The sequence below is a fragment of the Varanus komodoensis genome, unplaced genomic scaffold (genome assembly GCF_004798865.1).
Source record: "Varanus komodoensis strain SLA01 unplaced genomic scaffold, ASM479886v1 scaffold1, whole genome shotgun sequence".
Lineage (NCBI taxonomy): Eukaryota > Metazoa > Chordata > Lepidosauria > Squamata > Varanidae > Varanus > Varanus komodoensis.
Genome location: NW_025335268.1, coordinates 25,467,210 through 25,489,934, shown reverse-complemented (window position 1 = coordinate 25,489,934; position 22,725 = coordinate 25,467,210). Strand labels below are relative to the sequence as shown.

Below are 22,725 nucleotides of genomic sequence, written 5' to 3'. Positions count from 1 at the left end.
TATCTGGAGCCACAGAGTCTACTGTTAGATCTTGCTTCCTTAAGAAAAAATTGTCACTGTTTTTCTAATGGTGTTTGATGAGGGAGAGAGAAACCGTTCCAGCAACTGTTTTACCCCAAAATTAAACTTAAAAGTTGATAGAGTTCTCTATGAAAGTCTATTAGAAAGAACTTTTGCCTTTCTGTCTTTCACTGAAGGCTGTATACTAATACTGATGGATTCAAAGACAACCTGAACAATTTCAAGTTTTCTCCATGTGAGTTCTCATTGCTTACAATTTCATTCAGGCTGATTACAAGAACTGGGGCCAATACACCAAGGTTTTAAGATAGAAACTTAGAATTTTATGAATGATATTGGTGTTTATACATTTATACAATTCCTTTCTTCATTTGTGAAAATGCACAAAGGACATGGGAAGAGGGAAGACACTGTAATATCTTCACATTGTGTCTATGTAGCTTAATTAATTTGCATTTTTAGGCCCTGAAACCAAATTTCCATTGCAATGCAAAATGCTCCTTTACCCACCAAGAAGCATGTAAGAAAGTTTAGTTTAGCAATGATATTGGCCTGCAAACTGTCTGATGAAAACTTCAGGCCTAAAACTGATCAAAAGAAAACATTTGTATAACACCCAAGACCAGTTTTCACTATGTTTAAAGCCATCCCTTTCGCAATCTGAGTGGAGACAACCATACAATGTACTCATAATGCAGCTTGCTTAAAATGTACAGCAGTGCAGTATGTGTTGTTCTGATTATTGCACATTAATAAGCATATGGAAGACATGGCTGAGTCAGGGACAAATTGATACTACTTTAAATTGATCTCTTTAAAACCCTATTTGTTTAACTATTTATTTTGGCTGTAGACTTTCTTGACCTTAGTTCTAAAGCATTCATAAGCTGGAATCCATGTAGTGTAATAACTATTGTTCTGAACCTTCCCACCTCTCCTTTCATTCTTAGGAGCATTAAAAACACGCTGCACTTCAACCCAAAAGATGGATCAGTTTTATCCTCAGTTTCCTCATTCCATTTATTATGTTGTAATTCCTCTTTCAATATATGATTCCAGATATACTCAATAAAAATTCCAGTACAATTCCAGTCATATGCTCTTATGAAAAGGAAACATGGCCAATACTCAGTTTCTGGCACATCTGTTTGTCCAACACATATACATTTGCCCCATGCAAACATTTTTAAAGCAGGTATAAAATGTTGTTTGTAAAAGTATGATAGCTAAAGCAATCCTATAAAGATTAACTAGCTAGTGTGGTTTAGTGTTAAAGCATTGGCCTGGAATTTGGCAGATCCAGGTTCAAGTTCCTATTTGGCTATAAAGTTTACTTCATACCTTTCAGCCAGTCACTGACTCTTAACCTACCTGACGGGTTTGTTTGTTTGTTTTTTTAAGAATAACATGGAAATGAGGAGAAAATTGCATGTCACCTTGGGTTCTTTTCAAGGGGAAAAAGGGGAGGATAAAAACATAATATAATAGTAAAATTAAGTTAAATATTAAAACCACTAAGTATTTCTAAATCAGATAAACCACCTTTCAAATCAAAGCTCAAAGCAATTCACAAAACAAAAATGCAAACCATTTTTAGAACAGGTAACATTGTTCCAGGCTCTCCCTTTATGTCTTTCTATGAATCTTCTTTACATATGCATCATATTTAACTATATTTGTTTCCTGTTTCTCAAAACAACCCTCAACCAGAACTGGAGGTATACGTACAACACTGGGTTCCATATTATCTGAAATATGAAATCTCAGATTACTAGTATATTTATTAGATTTTACAGTGCTCCTGTCTAGCATCTCCTTTTTGCTTGCCACCCACAATTCTTATTCATAGAGACCAGGTTCATATGATCATGAAGGGGAAATAAGCCATCCTATCCTCCCTCACTACATTCAGATGTCACAACAACCTGTGCCAGGAAACAGTAATTCTGCCAAGTAGAAACTTGCAGCTGGCATGTGTAGAGTGAAATCATAAGCTGCTATGTCTTTTTTTCCCCAGCTGTGATCATGCAAACTCTCCCAGAATGATATGGTTCATGAGACACAATATGGCATGAATCTTTGTGCTAGTGTGGTTTATACTGATGTCCAAACTTGGAATGGATGATTCAGCATGGTCTGTAAACCAGAGACAAGCCACTCTAAGAATCCATGACTTGCTGGGTTGTTGAGGGAAGCTTGTTCTCAGAGTGGCTTATCAGGACTGCACACTGAATCAATCTGAACAAGTTATGCCACTGCCACAAGCCAGGTGCCATTCCTCTGACCAATCAGACACAATGTCTCTTGGGTCCACAACTACTGATAATCAGTCTGAAAGACAGCCTTTCCTCAATATATGATTTAAATCCTCCAAGGAAAAAGGAAAGTGTATGTACTCTTAAGTACAGACATATATTTTTAATAAATATGCCATTTTTATATGTAGGTATAAATGTAGAATATTTACTATCAGAAGTATATAATAGTCATCATTAACCTGAAACAGCAGGTTCTTAGTGTAGGGGATTTCCTTTATTTGTCTTTGTCGCTTGAGGCTCATGTGGCCTCAGTGACACAGGATGCATCTAGCAGCTTCAGCTGCTGGCCCAGCTATGCCCATATCTGGACAGGGACAGCCTGGTTTCAATCACCTATGCTCTAGCAATCTCCAACATGGAACTGTCCAGGAAAACTGTACAGATGATGCAGCTAGTGAAGATTAATAACAGGGACCTGCAGGTCCGAATATGTAACACCAGTTTTGGTCCACTTGCATTGACTGCCTGCATGCTTCTGAGCACAATTCAAGGCAGTTTTAACCTATATAGCCTTACACATTTTAAGACCACAACACTTGACAGAGTACCTTTCCCAACTGCAATCTATCTGGATAGTATGTTCACCATCCAGGGCCATCCTACAAGTGCCAACTCCAAGGAAGGTCAGAAGGGCAATAGCAAGAAGAGGGGCTTTCTGTGTGGTGGCCCCCCATCTATAAATGACCTCCCCACTGAAGCCTACTAAGTACCAAAACTGCCATTTTTCAGTGCCAGGTTAAGATGGCCCTTTTTGCTAAGGCTTTTAAAAATGTACTGGGATAGCCAAGCCCTTTTTAATATGTGATTTTTAATAAGACTATTTTCACTGTATATTTTTGTTGTTGCTGCTATTCTTAATTGTTGCTAATTCTTAGCATTTTTGTTAAGATTTAATAGCATTTTATTTATTTGTTTGTTTATTTTATATGCTGCCCAATTAACCATAGGTTCTCTGGCCAGCTTACATACAATCAAACACAATAAAATCAACAAAGCAATAAAAATAATATCAATAAAATTAATAGTAATAAAAACAACAATTAATAACAATATTAAATTAACTATATAAGATGAATAACTAAATGATACATTAATAAACTTCTTTATTAATACTGCTAGATGAACAATATGTAAAACACCTAGAGAGCTTCAGCTATTCAACAGTATAGAAGCTGTCAGATGCAATGCAAAACTATGGTTTAATGCTACATGAAAGTGCCTTGAAATCACATGGTTCCATCTTACAAGACTGCAAGAAGATCAGAGCCTTTTGCTTCTATGTTTTATCTAACCACAATTTTTCATTACATTTGAATTTTGAGGAACTGTAGTTAGTGTAAAGCAGGGGTGGACAAATGTGTGGTCTACAATTCCAGAAGTCTTAGCCAAGTTTTGGTGATAATCATGAGATTGTGGGTCAATCTATCTGGAGCCTGTGCCTGGTTTAAAGCAGCCTGCCACAGCCTGGTGCCTCTCAGAAATGTTTAGCCTGTAACTCCCAGCATCCATGACTACAGACCACTGGCCATGCTACACAGAGCTAATGACAGCTGTAATCTAAAACATTTGGAGACATTAGTTTGGTCAAGACTGGTTTAAAACAATTATCTTGTCAAAGAAGCCAAGATCAAACCATGATTTTAAATCCTGGCTTGTTCACTTCCAACACTTGCAAATTGCTAGTTGCAGTCCTTGCGTATTCATTCCCAATATTTCAAAGTAACAGATATGCTAAAAGAGGAGAGGGGAAAATGGAATCCAGGACATTCAAATAATACTAAACTATAGTTCTATGTTGTATCCAAACCCAACCAGTAGCAGAAAAGCTTGAGGAATATAAGAATATATATAATTAAGAATATTTTATATTCTTTTTATAAGAATATATATTCTTATATTAACCAGAATATAACTAATGAGACCATACCAAAACGATTTATGGAGAAGAGGAGATTGGCAACATAGGAGGAACCTTAATACATATTTAATGAAAGCAGTTTAATGGACAACTCCTTCTACATTGTCTTCTTGCCAAACAAGCTACATTATATAGCTCTCTTCACATTATTTCTTGCACCGTAAGACACAAATTAGTTTAAACACTAAAATCAGCATCCTTTCATACACTGCACATTTTTTACACAGAAGGGACTGCAATATAGGGATTAAAATGAAACCTAACTGTACAGCTGTGAACATGCAATGGAAAAGCAAGAGCAATTGTGGCGTCATAGCATGCACAGCTGTAGCAAGAAAGCCCATATCACTATCTATATGTTTCATTTAAGTTCTTCATGGAAGGAGGTAACATGGACCAATATTAAAAAGATCTGTTAAGCTTAAAATCCATTATATATTTATTGTATACATCTCTGTTCATTGACAGTTGTTTCCATAATATTAAGGAAGTGGAATTAATTTTTCCCTCATTTATTCTCAAATAGGTCCATGATCAAAGTTCCTAATATTCCAGTTCTGCAGGTTGAATATCAGCTATGAAAAGAATTTCCACTCTACAGCTCTTTTTACATGCTCATTTGAGTTACGAATCGATTCCAAATTTAAGTCTTGGACTTCATTCTCTGGGCTAATATATTCACTCTCCAATGCATTAACAGTGAATCAGACTTTAATCTGCAAAATCCTGGAATATAATACCTCTTCTTTTCAATCTATGAACAATGGCTGCTTAAAACCCACTACCTTTATACCATGGCCTGGAGGCAATTCTTGTAAAAGTTTATACTGTCACATCCTGTCATGTGCATGCACAGGGAAAAGCTGCCAGGATGTGTGCTACCTGCTTAGACCTTCAATGGGAATAGGAGTTCAGACAGTAAAGACAAAGGAGTTCTGGAATGTCAGCAAACTACAGTATCAGATCAAGGTCAGGAAATGTCTCAGGAACAAGGAGGGTTACTCCAGGTTGGCGGGTGTGATGAAAAGTCATCTGGTGGGAATGGGGTGATAACTCAGCAAGAGGAGGAGTTGGCAGCTGATGCTGACAAGAACCCTGACCTGCCACTCGAAGAACAGGAGGAGGGTTTGGGGTCTGGCCAGCACGTGCACCAAGAGTTGAACAGTCTGTCAGATGTAGAGGTCCCCTCCCTGATGAGGTAATGCTGGTTGCTAGGAGACAGCATAGGCCGGAGATTTAGTTGATGGAGCAATGGGAAAAGCACCAGTAGGTAAAGAACCTCAGTGATCTGCCTGTGAGTTGGTGTAGGAAAGGGGGCTATAAGCAGGGTAAAGACTAAGGTGTGTTAGAGAGGGCTCAACACTTCATTCTGGGTGAACTCAGAGATGTTTAACAATAAGGACATGTAACAATAAAACAGTGTGAAAAGGAACTTTGGAGCAGGGTATTTACTCAGGAGTAGGACGATGCCTCAAGACACATCTCCCCACACATCATTAATACCACACTCTTATGCACATTTAGATAAAAAAGTCCTGTAACTCCCAGCATCCATCCAGCCAGTGATACTGACTCAGGCAGATGGGAATTGTAGGCCTTTATTCTATCGAAAGATGCACAAGAGTTCTCCCTAAGCTTTTGTGAAGCCTAAAGTGCCTGATCCTGCCTAATCTTGAAAGCTAAGTGTCTGACTGAAATCTGGATGGGTGACTTAAATGTTGTGACCCGCCCAGACAGCTTTGGTTACAGGTGATATAGAAATGTAATGTAATAATAAAAAGTTATTTTGATTTTGTTTACTTACAAAAGGGAAGAATCATACTTCTTTGAGTTGCAAGAAGAAATAGTTACTAGTGCCTACCATGTATGCAATTTCACAGTCTCAAAGCCTCTAATAATTTAATTACTACAGAAAAAGGGAGAACAAATCTGAATAGATGAAAAAATGTCAGTAGTAAGAAACTGTTATTTTATATGTCCCAGTTTATATGCTGCACATACCTCAGGCAGAATGAATTGTTCTACAGGTTTGTACCAAAGTCTGTTCACTTGTACTCCACAGCTAGGTGGACTAAAACGAGCACTGAAGAGTGCCTCCTATGAAACAATAAGCAACACATTTTGTAAGCCATGAACATCATGAATGTAATGCATGCATTCATACTCTTCTAGCTGATTTACAGCAGGGAACTATAACTGACTTAAAACAAAAAAGAGCATGCAACCTCCAGCATGCCTTTTGTACAGCCTGAACAGTCTTGATAAAATCCTATACAAATTCCATTGGAGAATAATATTCCATATAAATCAAAAGAAGACATGCTGCCATCTTTGACAGATCTCCTGTTTTTAAACTAATGGTCCGATATGAGCAAGCAGCACCTATGTCTGTCAGTAAAATAGACTCAATGAATCAATAACTGCAGTGGATTCAAAGAATCAAAGCTTGGAATAAACAAAATTAATAAACTAGAAGTAAGTCTCACTAAACTGAGTGGGTCTTATGGCTGAATAAACATGTAGGATTACACTGTAATCCTACACTGTGGCTGTATCTTTTTCCCAACATTTAGGGTGCAAACACTTCCAAAACAGTTTATTAAAAATCTGCAATGAATATAGGTCATCCATCAAAAATACTCTACAGGAAAACCTATACAATCTTCTAAACAAAGTACAGGTATAAGATGCATAATCCTTCATAAGCTGCATATGAAACAAGCAAAGAAGGCAAGCTAAGCCCTACAGGAGAAAAACAACAACAACAAAAAATCCCAGTATGAGCGATCATTCTGAGCTGAAAGAAAATTAAATTTGGTGGCCTAATATGAAAAGTGCCTGTGTTTTCTTATTCTGTGCCATAAGCCTCTTTATTTCAGAGCAGGAAAAAACTGCCAGAGATTGTGGCCTCCTCAATATATTGCCAAATATTCACAAAGCATATGTAAGTCATAAAAATGGTTGATTCTCTTTTTCTACTTCATTCTTGTAACTACTCTGCCTCCCACATACACATTCCATGGACACCACCTAGTCATTTCTAATTACTTCAGAATATTAATTTTTTTAAGAAAAATAAATTGTCAACGGATTGCAGGTTACAGCATTACAACCTAAGCTGCATGTTCGGTCTGCACTGTCACCCGCTACCTCTCCGTCAACTGATGCTACAGTTAGCGTCTAATTGCCTAAAAAGCTGTAGATTTATTTCATATTACGAAGAGAACTACAGCAGCATACCTCCTGTTCTGCCTGGTACAGTTTCACAGTGATGTTTCTCTGGAATCCTACACCCTTAGCATCGTAGAACACCCCAAGACTGGTGATGACGATTGGGTAAAGGACTTTGAAATGCACACTGACAACTCTGTCTTCTGAGAGCACTGAAGTATCATCCTCTAGCAAAGTGAAAGCTTCAATTTCTTGATTCAGAACTACTGGGAAAAAATAATAAAGACTACAACACAAGCCCATCTAAAGTAGGAAGAAGGCAGTCACAACTCAGTAATGTTGGAATACACTTATTTAAAAAGGGATGCAAATGCTTCCATATTATTTACCATCACTGGCAAATACAGTGGATAATGTACTTAAGAAACAGCTTATACCATAATCCTTAACACATTTAGTTGAAAGTATATCCAATTTATTTCCTGCATTGCATCAATTAAGAGTGGTACAAAGGATTGTAGACTTATTTCCTAGCTTACTGTAAAGGGGCCGTGCGTACTTTGTTAAATCTGTCACAACTGCCTGGAAATAGTTGACCTTCGGTTTGAGAGCTTTTAAGTATAGTAGTACTGCAATGAGCAATACTGTGGCAATTACAAGGTTTACAAGACTGATTAGATTTCAGAATATTCTTAATAAGAAACTCATCTAGTACAAAAATATTTTAAAGTTTGACATTCTTACCTGGGTTAGTGATGTTCAGAAGTCTGCATGAATAAGGATCTTCTCTATCTTCCACTGGCACATCACATCCATGTGCACCAATTATAAACTTCACAAGGACACTGAAATATTTTCATTAACAATTCATTTTTATTTCTGTTCCATCATCTTCAGAATGCTAATTCTGGGCAAGCATAAATCTTCCAAAAATAGGATGTATTCTAAAGATTGCAATTGTGGGCCCCCCAGAGAACTTCAGATATTGGACATTACAGAAATGTAGTAAATAAAGATAACACACCCCCCACACACATGCAACTTTTCATCACTTGTTTCTGTTGAATCGCTACTCCAACTTCCTTCAGTTATTTAAAGGAGAAAACCAGAGAGCATCAGTTGTTCCATATTAATCCAATTAAAATGAGAAGCATGATCTTCTGGATGTCTTCATATAATAAAAGATTATTGATCACAAATATAATTCATTAAAAGTCAATAAAATTCTACCTACTAGCCATATTTTGTTACCCTTTTCTCTAACATTTGTGGATCTTTTAAAATGCAATGAAGCATCATCCTAGAAAAATCCATCTATAGAGACAACTACTACGAGAAGCTCATTAGGGTAAAGAAAAGCACTGTCAAGCAGGTGAATACTTTAATTTAGGTTAGGGCACTTCTTGTCATATTATTTAGAATCAAACATCAGAATTGCCTTTAAACTAAGACTGTTGGGATAGGGTTTTTTCAGTTATTACATTTTATACAAATCTGACTTAAACCAATGGGGACTCCTCAGTGATAAACAAAACTTCTAGGTTTTGAGCTTCATGAAAGAAAGCTTAAGACAGTTACCGTTGGCTCAGTCCTGGGTGCTGCTTCAAATGCCTGAACCAAGTGCTTCTTATAGCATTCCGCAACCCATCATTATGTCGTGCAGACAGTACCCCTACGATGACATCATAATGTTTCGGTTTCCAGTGAGGAAAGAAAGCCAGTAGACCTAGAAAGTATAAATTAACAATACCTTATAAGAAAAGTGAACAAGTAAGTGTGGTAGTTAGAGTTACAGGCTGGTTCTTCAAATGATAATTAAAATTTAAATATTAAAAATAAGCATTAACTTCATAACTATAAGTTACTCTTATTATGAAGATTCAGAATGCAGTAAAATAGAATTTCACTGATGAAGGCTTATGTCAGGATAAACTATGTCGGCTGCTTCTCCAAGGTCATAAGAGCAATCTTGAAGAAGCTCAGAATCCTCCAAGTTCAGAGGGCTACAGGCACACAGGACTGCATAGTAAAGTAAGTCACATGTGAGTGAAAGCCTATCACAATAAAAAAGTAAATTATGATTCAGTGAATGCAAATATAAGTAATGCTACTGTAGATTATTTGATTCACAAGCAACTATGCTTTCTAGATTCAGACATCACACAGCAACCCCCATCAGAAAAGAATATATAAAAAGGCTGCAGAACACATGGGTACATACCACAGCAAATCATGAATTAATTAACCCATTGTTACATGCAAACAACTCCACTAATTCAATCTAGGGCAAAATGTTAGTAGTCTCTATGTTCTGCAAGTTTCAAGAACGGGGCAGTAAAATATCATGTATAGAATGCATATTTTCCCTGCATTCTCAACTATTGCATATGTATGTTCAATTACTAAGGGAAAAAACTTAATTAAAAATAAACCAACAGTAAACTAATTTCTTTTAAAATTAAGATGTCTTCCTAAACTGAAATGCAATAAACATGGCCAGAATCCTACTACCAATAGAACAAGATGGATAATATAGTCATGTCATTTCAATCAGTCATTCTATAACGGAAGTACTTAGACTTATATTTAGCATTGGCAAGAGATCCGTTTCATCTCACTCTGCTTAATTTGAAAATGAATCCAAAAATTTAAGATGACAAATCAACTAAACGCCGGAACACTTTAGAACAACTACTGCACGTTAAGGGATAAGAGGTAATTTCAGAAGTCTAATTTTAGTATGTCCCAAAAGATATACAAATTTATACTGCATGTTTCAGATATAATGGGTTGGTGATATTGTATAATACCACTGTCCTCTACTGATAACAGTCTTAGATTTATCCAAGATATTGTTGCTAACACACAATTTCAAGAATAGCCAAGATTATACTTTTAAATTTAGAAAATATGTTTAATCCAGGTTCTGTTCCACTAAGAACAATACTTTTACCAGTACACTAGAGTTCACACAACAATTAGCCAAGTGCAAATATCGTAGTATGGACAGGATGAAATGAAAGGTGAGCTGGTGTTATCAAGCCAAGGAAAGCCTTCCTTGAGATCTTCCAGTGGATGGAAACAACTTCACATCCCAGAGATCTTTTGGCGCAGATCACCATTCAGTTCTCCATGCTCAATGAGGTGCATGTTTGGTCACCCTTTGGCCAGATTATATACTATACCCTTTGGAGAGAGATATATGGAGATATATATTAGGACTTTCTGGAATAAATGAGTCACTTCTTTGGTTATATAGTCTAGCTTTTAACTGGAGTTAGAACTGATTTGAATTACCTTCATTTTGAGAATAACTATATTTTGCTCAATCAGTTCAGCTTCTGCAAAGAACATAGTTCTGCTCTGCATAAAAATATGAAGGCAAGGGACAAATTTAACAACCCCCATTCAACTTTTAGTGTCTTCATAAAATTTCAGGATACTATTAGAGTATGTTGGCAAATATTTCTGTGATTGGGAACAGTTGTAGCTGCTGCCCACTTGTGATATTTGAGGATCCGTTACCACATATTGGAATAAATTCTGCAGGGTCATCCACAGCCATGCAGAACCAAGAAGCAGTGCTGTCCATAGCTGTCAACTCTACAGCATAGGTTGATGAATATACGAAGTTTCCCTATACACAATCAGACTACTGGTCCACCTTGCCTGTCTATTCCAACTGGTGGTGTGTCTTTTAAGACCTCAGGCACAGAGGCCTTAAAAGTCTCTTTCAGCCCTTGGAAGGCTTTAGCCTTTGCACAGCAAGCTGCACTTTGTTATTGACCACAATAATGTACATTTAAACTAGATTTGTCTTTCACTGTCCATTTCTTTTCTTTTTTTTCTTTTTACAGGATGTGGCATTTTGGATCATAGTACTCCTATTTGGTAGACTTTATACTGCTGCCTTTTCTTGGGTCCAGTTTAAGGTGCCTATTTTGGCCTTTAAAGTTGTTAATACTTTGGGACCATTTTACCTGAAAGACCAGCTAAACCATACATTTGCATTTAAATTATGCCACAGGTCCTACTTACTGGTGCTTAGCAGTAAGCACCATTGTGCTAGTAAGTATTAATGATATGGCTTTTTCTGTGGTGGCCCCAAACCTTTGGAACTCCATCCCAGAGAAATAAGTATGGCCTTATCACTGGGGTCTTTAAAAAATGTTAAAGATACATATATTTCAGTCTGCATTTGGTGTTTTAAAATTCTGAGCTACTGCTGCTCTTGTGAGAACGGGGAGGGTAGGGAGCAATTGTATGTCAATGTTTTCATAATACTATAAGCAGCCTCATGAAAATAGCACCTTCTGGAAGGCAAGATAAAAGTCTCCTAAATAAATAAAAACAGAAGAAGGCAAACAGCTAATCAGAAGTACAACCTCAGTATGTTCAATATAAACACAATGAAGTTTGTACTACACTTGACTAAACAGGAACACAGGCAAATTGGAATCCAATTCCAGAAACCACTAATGAATAATTAACTTCTAGTTCTAGATCCTTTTCCAAGTTAAAATGCTAGTTTACTACAAAGGAAGCTCTCATAAGGTGAGAGCACCTGGCCAGCAGGGCAAAGAGGAGATAAGGCATGGGGCAGACTGGATAACACTTGGAAGTCAGCTTGGAAGTCAGGAATGTGATATCCTAGCTCCTTAGGCAAAATGTGCAATAGCAGATCTTCAGCCCTCTTGGTAGAAGCAGATACATACTACTATAGACAGAGACTTGACAAAGGAAGTTCTAAGAACTGCTGTAAGAGAGCTTTTCATTTGGTTTATTCTATGCTGAAGTTTAAACATTGCACCAATGCTCTAAGAAAAGCCACCCCTAGTGGTTTTTCCCCATCTCAATTTACTATTTTTATAGAGAGCTGATGATACTAAAGAAACCATGCTACTCAAAAAAGCAAAAGATGGAGGTCTAATTTACTGGCCCATTTTCTTCTTTTAGCACTTGAAAAACAAATACACATTAGTTCACTGACTGACAACAATTTCCTTCAAAGCATTACACTTTATTTAAAACTATTTCTTATAATCAACCCTGTAGGTAGCCAAATTATATCATGTCAATAACTTGCCATTCTTTCCTCTCCCCAACCATTGTTTTCAAGTTTGTTAGTGCTTCTCTTATTCCTTTATTTCAACAGCTTTATCTTTTGCCTATCTGTGGTCTTAGGGATCACTCAGGGATGACACTAGAGTGGCCTAGAATGACACTAAAAAAAATAGAGATTGTGAAATATTAAATTCCAGAAAATAATCCCTAATCAACCTCTCTTCAAATCTTACTTACTGTAGTAGTTAGATGAAGAACAGCTTACTTGAAGGGTGTCACGCGTGCCCGTACGCACAAACACACACACACACACACAATCTTTTCCCCTGTAGCCGATGTAAAGGTTCTTAGCTTGAGTGCCACTAACTGGCTTTTTTCCAGTCCAGATATGCATCCCAAGCCACATCATTTTCTCCAGAAGGGCAGCTGTGTTAGTCTGCTATGGCAAAAACTGAATTTTTCAGTATCTTAAAGCCTTAATCTATTATGGCATAAACTTTTGTAAATTAACCTTCATCAGATGCATGAAATGTTATCCTGACATACACGATTGGAGGCAGGGGGGACGTGTAAGCAGTGAGGTCAAAGGGAAATGAAATACAAAAATGTCAGTTCCTAATGTTAAGGCTTCCCTAAGATAACTCATTTACTTCTAAAAGCATGCTGAGGGCCAGGCTCTAAACCATCTTGTTTATATATTACTTCTCCTGAACATGGGATATTTTGCTGTTCTGCAGTTCTTATACAACTTATACAACCCACTTGCTCTCAGTTCCTACTCCTACTCCTTGCTTTCTTTACTGCACATTTACAGAAGGTAGATCACGTTCTACTGATGGATTCTCTGGGTGACTTACAGTAAATCAGCAAAAGTGTTTCCAAGTTCCAACTATTTAACAATATAAAACCACCACCACCCAGCTGAAAGACCAGAGCATCTAATGTGTGTGTAAATATACATATAAAGCAAAGTTGATCCTGCACATCTGAAGGCTGCCCATATCTGCTTTACAAGACCTGCCTGGGAAACCTGCTCCTATCTTTATCCAGCTTCTCTCCAAATCTTTGGGTGAATGATATGGTGAAGGACGGGATATAAAAGCTTTACATAAATATATAAATAAATAGCAATAGCCTACATCTCTGATTGATGTCCTACATTACATCCCACCTGCTGGTTAAGGCATGCCTCCCCAGTGCTTGTTGCGCTACAATCACCTGTCCTACCCTTCTCACCATGTCCCTGGATTGACCTCCCATCCTTCCTCCCCCAGCTCCCCACAAGATACAGAGCGATTTTTTTGAATAAACGTCCCATTTCCCAAGTACCATTCATTCACTACATTTGCTTCTTCCCAGTGCTTAGGATGAAGGACCACCAACCTCAGCCTCTTGCCCTTCTTCCCTAACGCCCTCGAGTGCCAGGAACTACCCCACGGATAGGACGGAAGGGGGAAGCTGATCCTCCTCCACCGCATTCCCTTCCCTTCCCAGGGCAAGCTGGGGAGAGTGGAGCCGTCTTTTCCACACTTGGAGCGAAAGATGCCTCTCCGCATCCCACGTTTTCTCGCCCCCGCTGCACAAACGCGTATGTTTCTCGCCTACATTACCTCATGCACAACAGCGGGAGGACGAAGCGCCCCCCTGCACCCACCCGCTGCCTCAGGCAGGCGGGCAGGCTGTCTGGCGCGGCCAGCGTCGCTCCCTCCCACCTTCCCCACCTACCTGCCGGGTGTTGCTTGCCGGGGCCGCTCGCCGGGCAGCTGAGGAAGAGCAGCCAGAGGTGCAGCACGACCCCGACCGCACACGGACACAGAAGCACCAACCAATTTCGCATTGGCCGCCGGCAGCCCCTACCCAGCCGTTGCGGCCTCCCTCGGCAAAGACGGGGTGACCCGGAGGGACAACTGCGGGCTGTCCGCTCCCTCCCTGCTTCTCGGCGGCAGCGCAAGGAGGTGGCCACCCCGCGCCGCCTCCCCACCAGCCCTTCCTGCGGCCGGCCCAAAGCCAGAGTCCCGCCCCGACCCAGGAGCGCGTGTGCGCAGCGCCGGTCCTGCCGACTACAATCCCCACAATGCCTGGCCGCGGCGGGGGCCCTCTTCGCCAGTACTGCGCCTCCCTGGGGAAGGCCCCTCTGCGAGCTCGGAGGAGGCCGGGCCCGGGGCTGGAAAAAGGGAGCTGGTGTGCAATGCGTAACCACGCGAAGGGGCTTTATTGTCAATACAGACTAAAAATTATTATGGCATAACCCTTCGTAAATTGAAGCGTACTTCATCAGGGGCACAGAATGTTATCTGGACTTGGCACGTATCCGAACACAGGATTGGGGTCGGGCTGTCCGCTATACGAGGGCAAAACACGCTTAATGCGAAAACATCTTTAAAATCTGGCGCTTTGCCTCGTGTCTGGAAGCGCGACGTCCTCTCGGCTCCTCTTCTCTTTTTAGTAGTTGCCGAAGCGTTTTTCCGGCGGGGGTGAAAGGCAGCACTCGCACCCCCAAAAGCCCGGCTTCAGGGCAAAGGGCTGGTCCCGGAGCGCGGCGTTGGAGGCTGCCGAGCAGCACGGCCACATCCTGGGGCAGGGGGAGAACGTACCATTCCTTTGGAAGGTCGTACGGTTCGTCAAGACGCAGCAGCCTTGCCAAGCTGTAGCAATGTTTGAAAGCTGGAACAAATGGGATGTATTTGAATCTTGGATACAGGGGTTTTAAAAACTTAAGGAAGTTCGAAGATTCAGGTAGTAATCCCCCAAACAGTTCTCCGAATAAAGGTGCATCGGGAAGGGGATGAAAAGCACACGTCTCCACCACTTTTGATGTCAGAAAACGTGAGAAAGCTGCCCCTCTGCTCCAAAATCTGCGTCTGCCCCCTTTCCCAATCATCTCCCTCGCTTCTGGTGTGCAGTGCCAGCTAACTCTCCCCCATCCCCAGAACAGAACTGTGTAGTGCTTTATTTTATTTTATAGCGGTAATGATTTGATAAATGGGGAAAAAATGGAAATTAACTGATTGTTACTCTGAATTCGCACTTGGCTTGTTTTTTAATTAGTGTCTCAAGCATTTGAAATTCCATTTTGGGGGAAAACTCGGGTGGGAGCTCATAAAAAATGATCAGCCCTTCATTTTGTGCATTTTTTTAACCCTAATCCATGGCAAATTAATTATTATTGAAAGAATACTGATTTAGGGTGGGCTGCAAAATGAATATTTATTTGGAAACAACAGAGTTTTCTGGCACCTTAAATGTGCTATGGCATACGTTTCTGTGGGTTGTCGTCCATTTCTTCAGATGCAACCGCCATAACTTAAGAGCCCACCTGATGAAGTGGGTTGCAGTCTGTGAAAGTTTATGCCATACTAAAGTTTGTTATCGCTTAAGCTACCACTAGACTGCTGTATTTGCTGCAGCAGATTAACACAGTTACCCCCTGGGTTTTATTTTGTGAACTGCATGCAAAATTAATTTGGCTTTGTATTCTATAAAATTAAATCCTAGTAATTATTGCTAATTTGAATATAGATGTAAACTAGGACATGCACATTTTAACTGATTTGTATTTTATGGGCCTAGGCCCAAAACTCAGAGGCTTACAATATTTCCATGCCCTGCGAGACTGAAAGTGGTTGAGTGACAGAAGTGATCCTTGCATTTTTCTCTATGTAGGCTTTTCATCGCATCCAGCAAAGTTGTTTTGGAGGCAGTGAATAGGAGGCTGGAAGAGGGCTCAGAATAAATCATAGCCTGGCCTCTTTTGTCTCATCCTCCCTCTGCTCATTAGAAAGCCCTCCTCTCCAGTCAATTATCTGTCTTGCTGTCTGGGAAATGATGGGAATTGGAAGACTTTTTTCCACCTAAGCATGTATCATGTTGTATGTAAGCTAAATGAAGTTTGTGACATGCATTGACAGGAGAGAAAGTGCAGAAAGCAGTGCACACACTGGCAAATTAAGGCCTTAACCATCTTTTAGCAGAAGGTGTCAGTACAAAATTGTTTGGGCCTTTCATGTAGAGTTTGCCAACACATTCGTAGTCTGGCTATTTGAAGGGGCTTCATCTGCATTATAGGGTACAGCTAAAATCACAGGAACAGTGTAGCAATTATATATCTAATAATAGGATGAGTTGTCGCCTCCACAAGGGGCAACTGCCAATTCCCTTTGTCACAGCCATTTCAAGGCACAATTGAGAATAAATAAAAGAAGGTATGTCTTCCCACAGTGCTTATTGTTACCAAAGGTGTAATGATTCAGTGGTTTCATTGATGTCAATCCCAAAATCAAAACAAGCCATCATGGTTTCTACAAATTATCAGCCTGTGTCAGGTGCTATGTGTCTAATTACCCCCTCCCCCAGACCTGGCTTGTCTTGCCTAGTCCTGGGTAACATGGTTCATTCGATCAGGAAACAACCTCTAAAGAACCCCCAGCCTGTCATTGGGTGCATCCAGCTGCATATTTAGGTGCACACCATTGCTTTAAATAGCCCACCCTGGTTTATTTAATTGCGTGAATCAACTCACTGTGCATTTACACGCTAAGAATTCTTCGCCAATCACATTTTCCTAGCACTTATATCTGCAGTGAAAAGACATATGCAGTCTTATGTGTCCATTTGCATTCTGTTTATGCACTTTCCCCAATGGATTCACTTTTACTGAGTAGGAAGTATAAAATATTTTAATTGATGCTATGTATGTTTAATTCTTGTAACTCATTCTATGTCTGTAGAAGCAGATAGCACAGAATCCAAATGAGTAAATAAAATTCCAGTGTAAATAACAAGCTTTTCACTTACAGCCTTTAAGCTTTATGAATTTTTAAACAATGATTTTGCCATAATAATTAGTAAAATCTATTAGTGTTTGTTTTTGAAGAAGACGGCTTAGATACTGCCTGCTATTTTATTTATTAATTTATTGAAAGTTTTTCTACCCCTATCCACCACTAGTGTCTCGCTATCTTATGGTGAATAATAGCCGTAAAACAGGTAAAGAGTTCAGTTCAGTAAATTCTGCATCCAAATTTGAACAAAACCAAGTAAATCCAAGGTGTGTACTACATAGATCCCTTCCCTGCCCACAAGAAAAAATGATGACTTCTCATCATTGCTGCCTTAAATTTTATCTTGTCCTGTATAGCTGTTGCACCTTCTTTTCTTTAATGGTGTTTAATTGAGTTGACTTCAGCATCTATGATCTTGGACATGTGACAGAATCTGTGGCCTTCCATTTCTTGTTGGACTCCAGTTCTCATAAGCTTCAGCCAACAGGGCCAGTGGCCAGGGATGATGGGAGAGATGCCAAAAGCATAGAGAGAGCTACAGGTTCCCTAGCACTGACCCTGAAAAATGATCAGGATGCATGGAAAACATGCACAGCGAGTGCTGTGTTAAATAATATTCAAATATTGACTGAACTATCCATTGTAGGTGGCAAGCTGTGTGAACCCGGACCATTTCTGACAGGGTGCCTTTTTATGGGTAACAGTTCCTGTACACAGAGTGGTTGTGTTCTCTGAATTAGGGTGACCACCCCAATGTGGATACTATCACAATTGTAAAAATGTTTCAGCTGCCACATTTCATCCTTTGACCTTTCTTTTTTTTTGGGGGGGGGGGGGGAGAGGGAGGCAATGGCAGCCAGTGACACTCCCTTCAAAGTGCCCAAGTAGCACTTTGGAGAGAATTTCAACAGTTGGCAAAGAACTTTCTAAAAATGCACTCGCCATTTATGCATTATTCTTTTAATTTTTTTCATTTGATTGCCATACTTACACAGTCACAGAGATGCAGAATTCTGTGGGCATGGAAATGTGAAGCCTAAGCTAGGTTAATGTCCTGGGGAGAATTGGCTGTAGTGGTACAGGAGGCACCAGTCCTGACTATTATCCCAAATAGAGATATTTGTCCAGTTCTGTCCTGTCAGACCCTGATTTAATGGGGACACAGATTTTTGACATTTGTTCTGAGAACTTTTACTTCCCCGAAAAGTAAAAGAGTACTCATGCTTTTGCTTTCCCTTGACAGCTTGTTTTTTAATAGCTGACAAGCAAATGTGAAGGAAAGAAAACCCTATCCGGAGCATCTTTATAGCTATGCCCAGAGTTGATACTTGCTGTGCTTCGACAGCAGGCACCCACCCAGTATATTGACCTGGGCAAGCCTACAAATATCTAAATTTGCAGAACAGCAGGCTTCCACAGTTGCATGAATTTTAAACAGTGTGTTTTTAAAAAAATGTTTGCCAAGCATTGTCAGCCCCTCCAATGTACTGCCTGGGCTCTTTGAAAGTGCTGTCACTGGTTGTGAAAATGAAGATAGCAAACACTGGCTTTACAGCCAGTGCTTACAGTCTCCAGAAGAAGAGGAGGAGGAGGAAGATTAAAGGGACAAAAAAGCCACGTTGAGTAGAAAGGGCTCACAGTGGGAGGACAGACAAGTAGGGCCTGCCATGGGGTCCCCGGGGTATCTTCAGGAGGACTGAGTGGGAGGGAGAGGTCAAACAACCCATGGTAAGACTGATCATATGTTGGGAGCATTGTGGATTTTTGTACAAAACCAACCCACAGTGTCTCATCACCAAGGTGAGTTGTCATGAAGTGTGAACTTCTCCAATGTGACAGGTTTGGAAAAGTTGTTTAGGAAAGCTGAAAAGTTAAATCTATGCATTTAAAGATTGCAATGATTGTCATGACTTTTAATAGATTCTATTCCTTGAGGCATGTAGGAAAGAGACTGCATCATCTCATCTGTTGCTTTTCACAATAGGTTGTAAACTAAATCTTGTTCTTGGATTGGCTATTTTTGAAGTAGATCACATAATCTCTAAGTTGTTTTTCTGATTTCAGAAATTTTTGCAATTTAGTGTCCATATCACTGTATGTAACTGTGTCTTCTGCTCCACTGCATCTTTCCAAAAATCAACTCTCCTTCTACCAGTAGGGGAAGCTACTGTGGTTCTGATTTCTTATTTAAATCCCGATATAGCTCTACATACTGTGAGACTTCAGTACATGAAGGACTGTCCTAAGATAATTTGTTAATTTACCATGCACCACCTAGAGAATTTGTGCAATGAGATGACTAATACAAATCAATAAGTTAATCAAATTTAAGTATTTCGATTTGGCTTAGCACTTCTACATGTGCCCTAGCTGTTGCCTCTGCCTCTGCTTCTCCCTTTCTGTCCTGTTGCTTTCTGACACAATTTCTGAATTCTGCAGAGTGGGAAAATGGTTCTCTGAAGTGGCTTTCATCCACTTCACATGCAAGTTCATCCAGAGGGATTTATTTAACATGAAGGATTCCCTAACTACTCATAGCTTTCCTTGCTGTAGAGCCCTAGAATCTAGTGTCTGTGGGAAGGCATATTTTAAAATCTCCTGGGGGGACAAAAGCTATTGCTCAAGCTGCCACTCCTAGTAGTAGCATCAACCTTCCTCTCCATTCCACTATTTCCACTGTTCCTTAAACTTTAAATCACCCTTCAGCTGGTGTGTGTAAAGGTTGAAATGTTATTGTAGAAATAATCTTTTGCAAGTATTTAAATAAAGCATTCCCTGTTTAGCTCCTTTTATTGCATGTTAAGTCTGGTTTTTATAATCTTTCACAACATAATTCAATTATCAAAACTTCCCCTTCGTTAATACATATACAAGTTTATTTCTTCGTCCAGCAGATGGCAGCAATAAATCACACTACCAAACATCTGAAAAAACAGTTTTAAAAAATGCGTAGTTGTAGAACAGTTGTGCAATAGATGTTTTTGTGCTATACAGAAATAGTCATCAAGTGGGAAGAAGCAAGTGCACATGAAAATATATGCAAAAAAAACCTTTTAGAATGTATTTTGATGTGGCAACAGAAACCAGACAGCTAGATTACTAGATTTAGTCAATAAAATAAAGTAGGAGTTAAATATGCAAATGCTAAATGAAATTAGCACAGTGAGGAACATATGTTATCTCGCTAGGTGGCCTTAGGGTTGTCAACTTCTTTACTGACCTTTTTCTCATTTCAAGACACCCTTCTCTCTGGTGCTAGTTTTGCATGATTAAGGTTTGTCTTCTTAATATGGAAAACTATTCAAAGCAAAGCTTTTTTCAGATGGTACAGAATCTCTCTGAGGTGCATTGATATTACTTACTTGCTTAGCATTTGGGACATAAAGTTACTTAGAACTGCACCAACTTCGATCCTTCTTTAGACATGTCCACAGGGACTGTATTCAAAGCATCACTGAGCTGGGTTTTATTGACCAAGTTTCAGTGGTAAAGGCTCAAAAACACAGGAAAGGTGCTTAGAAGAGGGTAGTCCACCACCAATCTTCTCAATTCCAGTCCTTCCTGACACATTACATTGGCCTCCCTGGGTTCAGGGGGCTATAAATGCCTATTTACTAGAGGGAGTGATTTCTGCCAATTTAAGGGGGTTGTGTGTTCACTGCAATGGGTTGTATAATGTCCTGATTCTTTCTCCTGATATCAGTCAGTTGGACGACTGCGCACACAACTGCAATCATTCCTGGATAAAATGAATTTTGTGGCTCTATTTCAATCTGGTTTTCAGTTTGCTTTTGGACTGAAATTGCTCTGGCCACTCTGATGAATACCTTATGCCAGAAAGAGATATGGAGAAGTACAACCTCATTAATTTTTCCTAGATCTCTTTCTGACTTTTAGTACCATTGACCATGGTATCCCTCTGAAATGCTACCTGGGATGGGGTTGGGGCACTGGTTAGCAATGGGTGTTGCTACCTGAATACCAATTTTCCAAGAAGTTGTACTTGGAACCTATACTCTATTGTATGGCAGTTTTACTTCAAGAGCATCCCAGGCTCCTGTTTTATTCTCCATCAGTATATGAATCCAGCGAGGTCATCTGTGGATCTGGAGTGCAGGGTCATCAGTATTTTGCTTGCTTTATTCTTTGTAATGTCACTTATTTCATTTAATATACTAATACATGCTGTTAAATTTGTTTGCATTTGCATTCACCTCAAAATGTTCAACTATCTCAGAAATCTTAAATAATGGAAGGGGGCAGGGAGGAAACAGTTGGCCTACATTTTTCATGTTCACTGTCCTGGTTAGACCTACATCATCTGAAAAGGACAAGTAAACATGTTGCCATAGTAACTGGTGCTGCCTTGTTAAAATTAAATCAATTATGTAGAAAGGGTACCCTAGTGAAGCTTATTATGAAGGAAGCAGCTAATTGTTTTTCTTGCTTTTAGAAAGCACATTAAAATGCCCTTTCTGCTATTTTTTTCTTTAAAAATCAAGTTCAAATGCACCAAGCACATCACAAACTTAAGATAGGAAATATTTTGTTTTGCTGGCTCTTCACAACTAAAGTTACTACATATACTGCATGCATACTGTATACTATGTTTACTGTTGTAAACCACTCAGACAGCTCTGGCTACTGGGCCATATGGAAGTGAAAATAGCAGCAGCAGCAGCAGCATTCTTCCCCACTGGATTTCATATTTAGAATTCACAACTTGATACAGAAACTTCCATTTAATTAGGAGAAAGCTACTGGAATTTTACTCTAATATTCAAGGATAGTAGACAAAGGGAAATTGTATACAATATTAATTTCTTCTAGTTAGCTCAATCTACTTACCCACAGTTACTAGTAATCTGTTTTCCTGGGAGGATAGATTACTTTTGGAGATTACTTGGGGGAGTGAACCTGGGTAGCATCCTGTACACACTAGGCGGACCTGCTGCTAGCACAGCAGGAAGGAACTAAAAAAAGAGCAGAAATGCTCCTTTTTGGAACAGGGCAGGTCAGCAAGGCTTGCCAAAGTGAGTTCTGATGAACATTTCCTTTCCTACCTGTAGTTCCTTTATGAAACGCTTGTGCCCGACTGTGCGGGCAGGGGCTTTGAGCAGCAGTGCAGCTGCAGTATGAGGTACCGTTTACTCTGCGAATGGGCTCCTGTGCCAGTAGGAAAAGTGCTAAGCAGTGGAAGCACCACTGATTAAAAGACTGCAGGAGAGTTCAAAGAGGCATTCACCAACAAATCGTATTGTATTTTCTTTCCTTGACTAATGTAAAGTCCTTAGACAAGGGGCCATGTTTATGCAGTGGAGTGATTATGTGCACACTTCCAAAAATAGCATTTGCCTTTTCTGTTTAGTGCATTCTCCACTGGACCTGTTTCAGTGTGTTCATGGTTAAGCTACCCCAAGTGTAGTATAGCATCTGCCAGACTAAACAGCTG

General features: G+C 39.6%; 1 protein-coding gene across 4 annotated transcripts in view; it reads right to left on the bottom strand.

Annotated features, from left to right (window-relative positions):
* The window catches only part of B3GALNT2 (beta-1,3-N-acetylgalactosaminyltransferase 2), a 33,735-nt gene extending 19,296 nt beyond the window's left edge, over window positions 1-14,439 (bottom strand). For 3 of the 4 annotated variants that reach the window (XR_006413736.1, XM_044420076.1, XM_044420090.1), the window contains exons 1-5: window positions 14,218-14,439; window positions 9,007-9,154; window positions 8,173-8,273; window positions 7,498-7,694; window positions 6,259-6,354 (exon numbers count right to left, since the gene is read on the bottom strand). Coding sequence is in view for 3 of the 4 variants with exons in the window: in XM_044420076.1 (XP_044276011.1) it covers window positions 6,259-6,354; window positions 7,498-7,694; window positions 8,173-8,273; window positions 9,007-9,154; window positions 14,218-14,329 (654 nt within the window). In the remaining variant the exon portion in view is untranslated. The remainder of the gene's footprint in view (window positions 1-6,258; window positions 6,355-7,497; window positions 7,695-8,172; window positions 8,274-9,006; window positions 9,155-14,217) is intronic. The other variant, XM_044420083.1, reaches the window with a different exon arrangement.
* Between the last annotated feature and the right edge of the window lie 8,286 nt (window positions 14,440-22,725).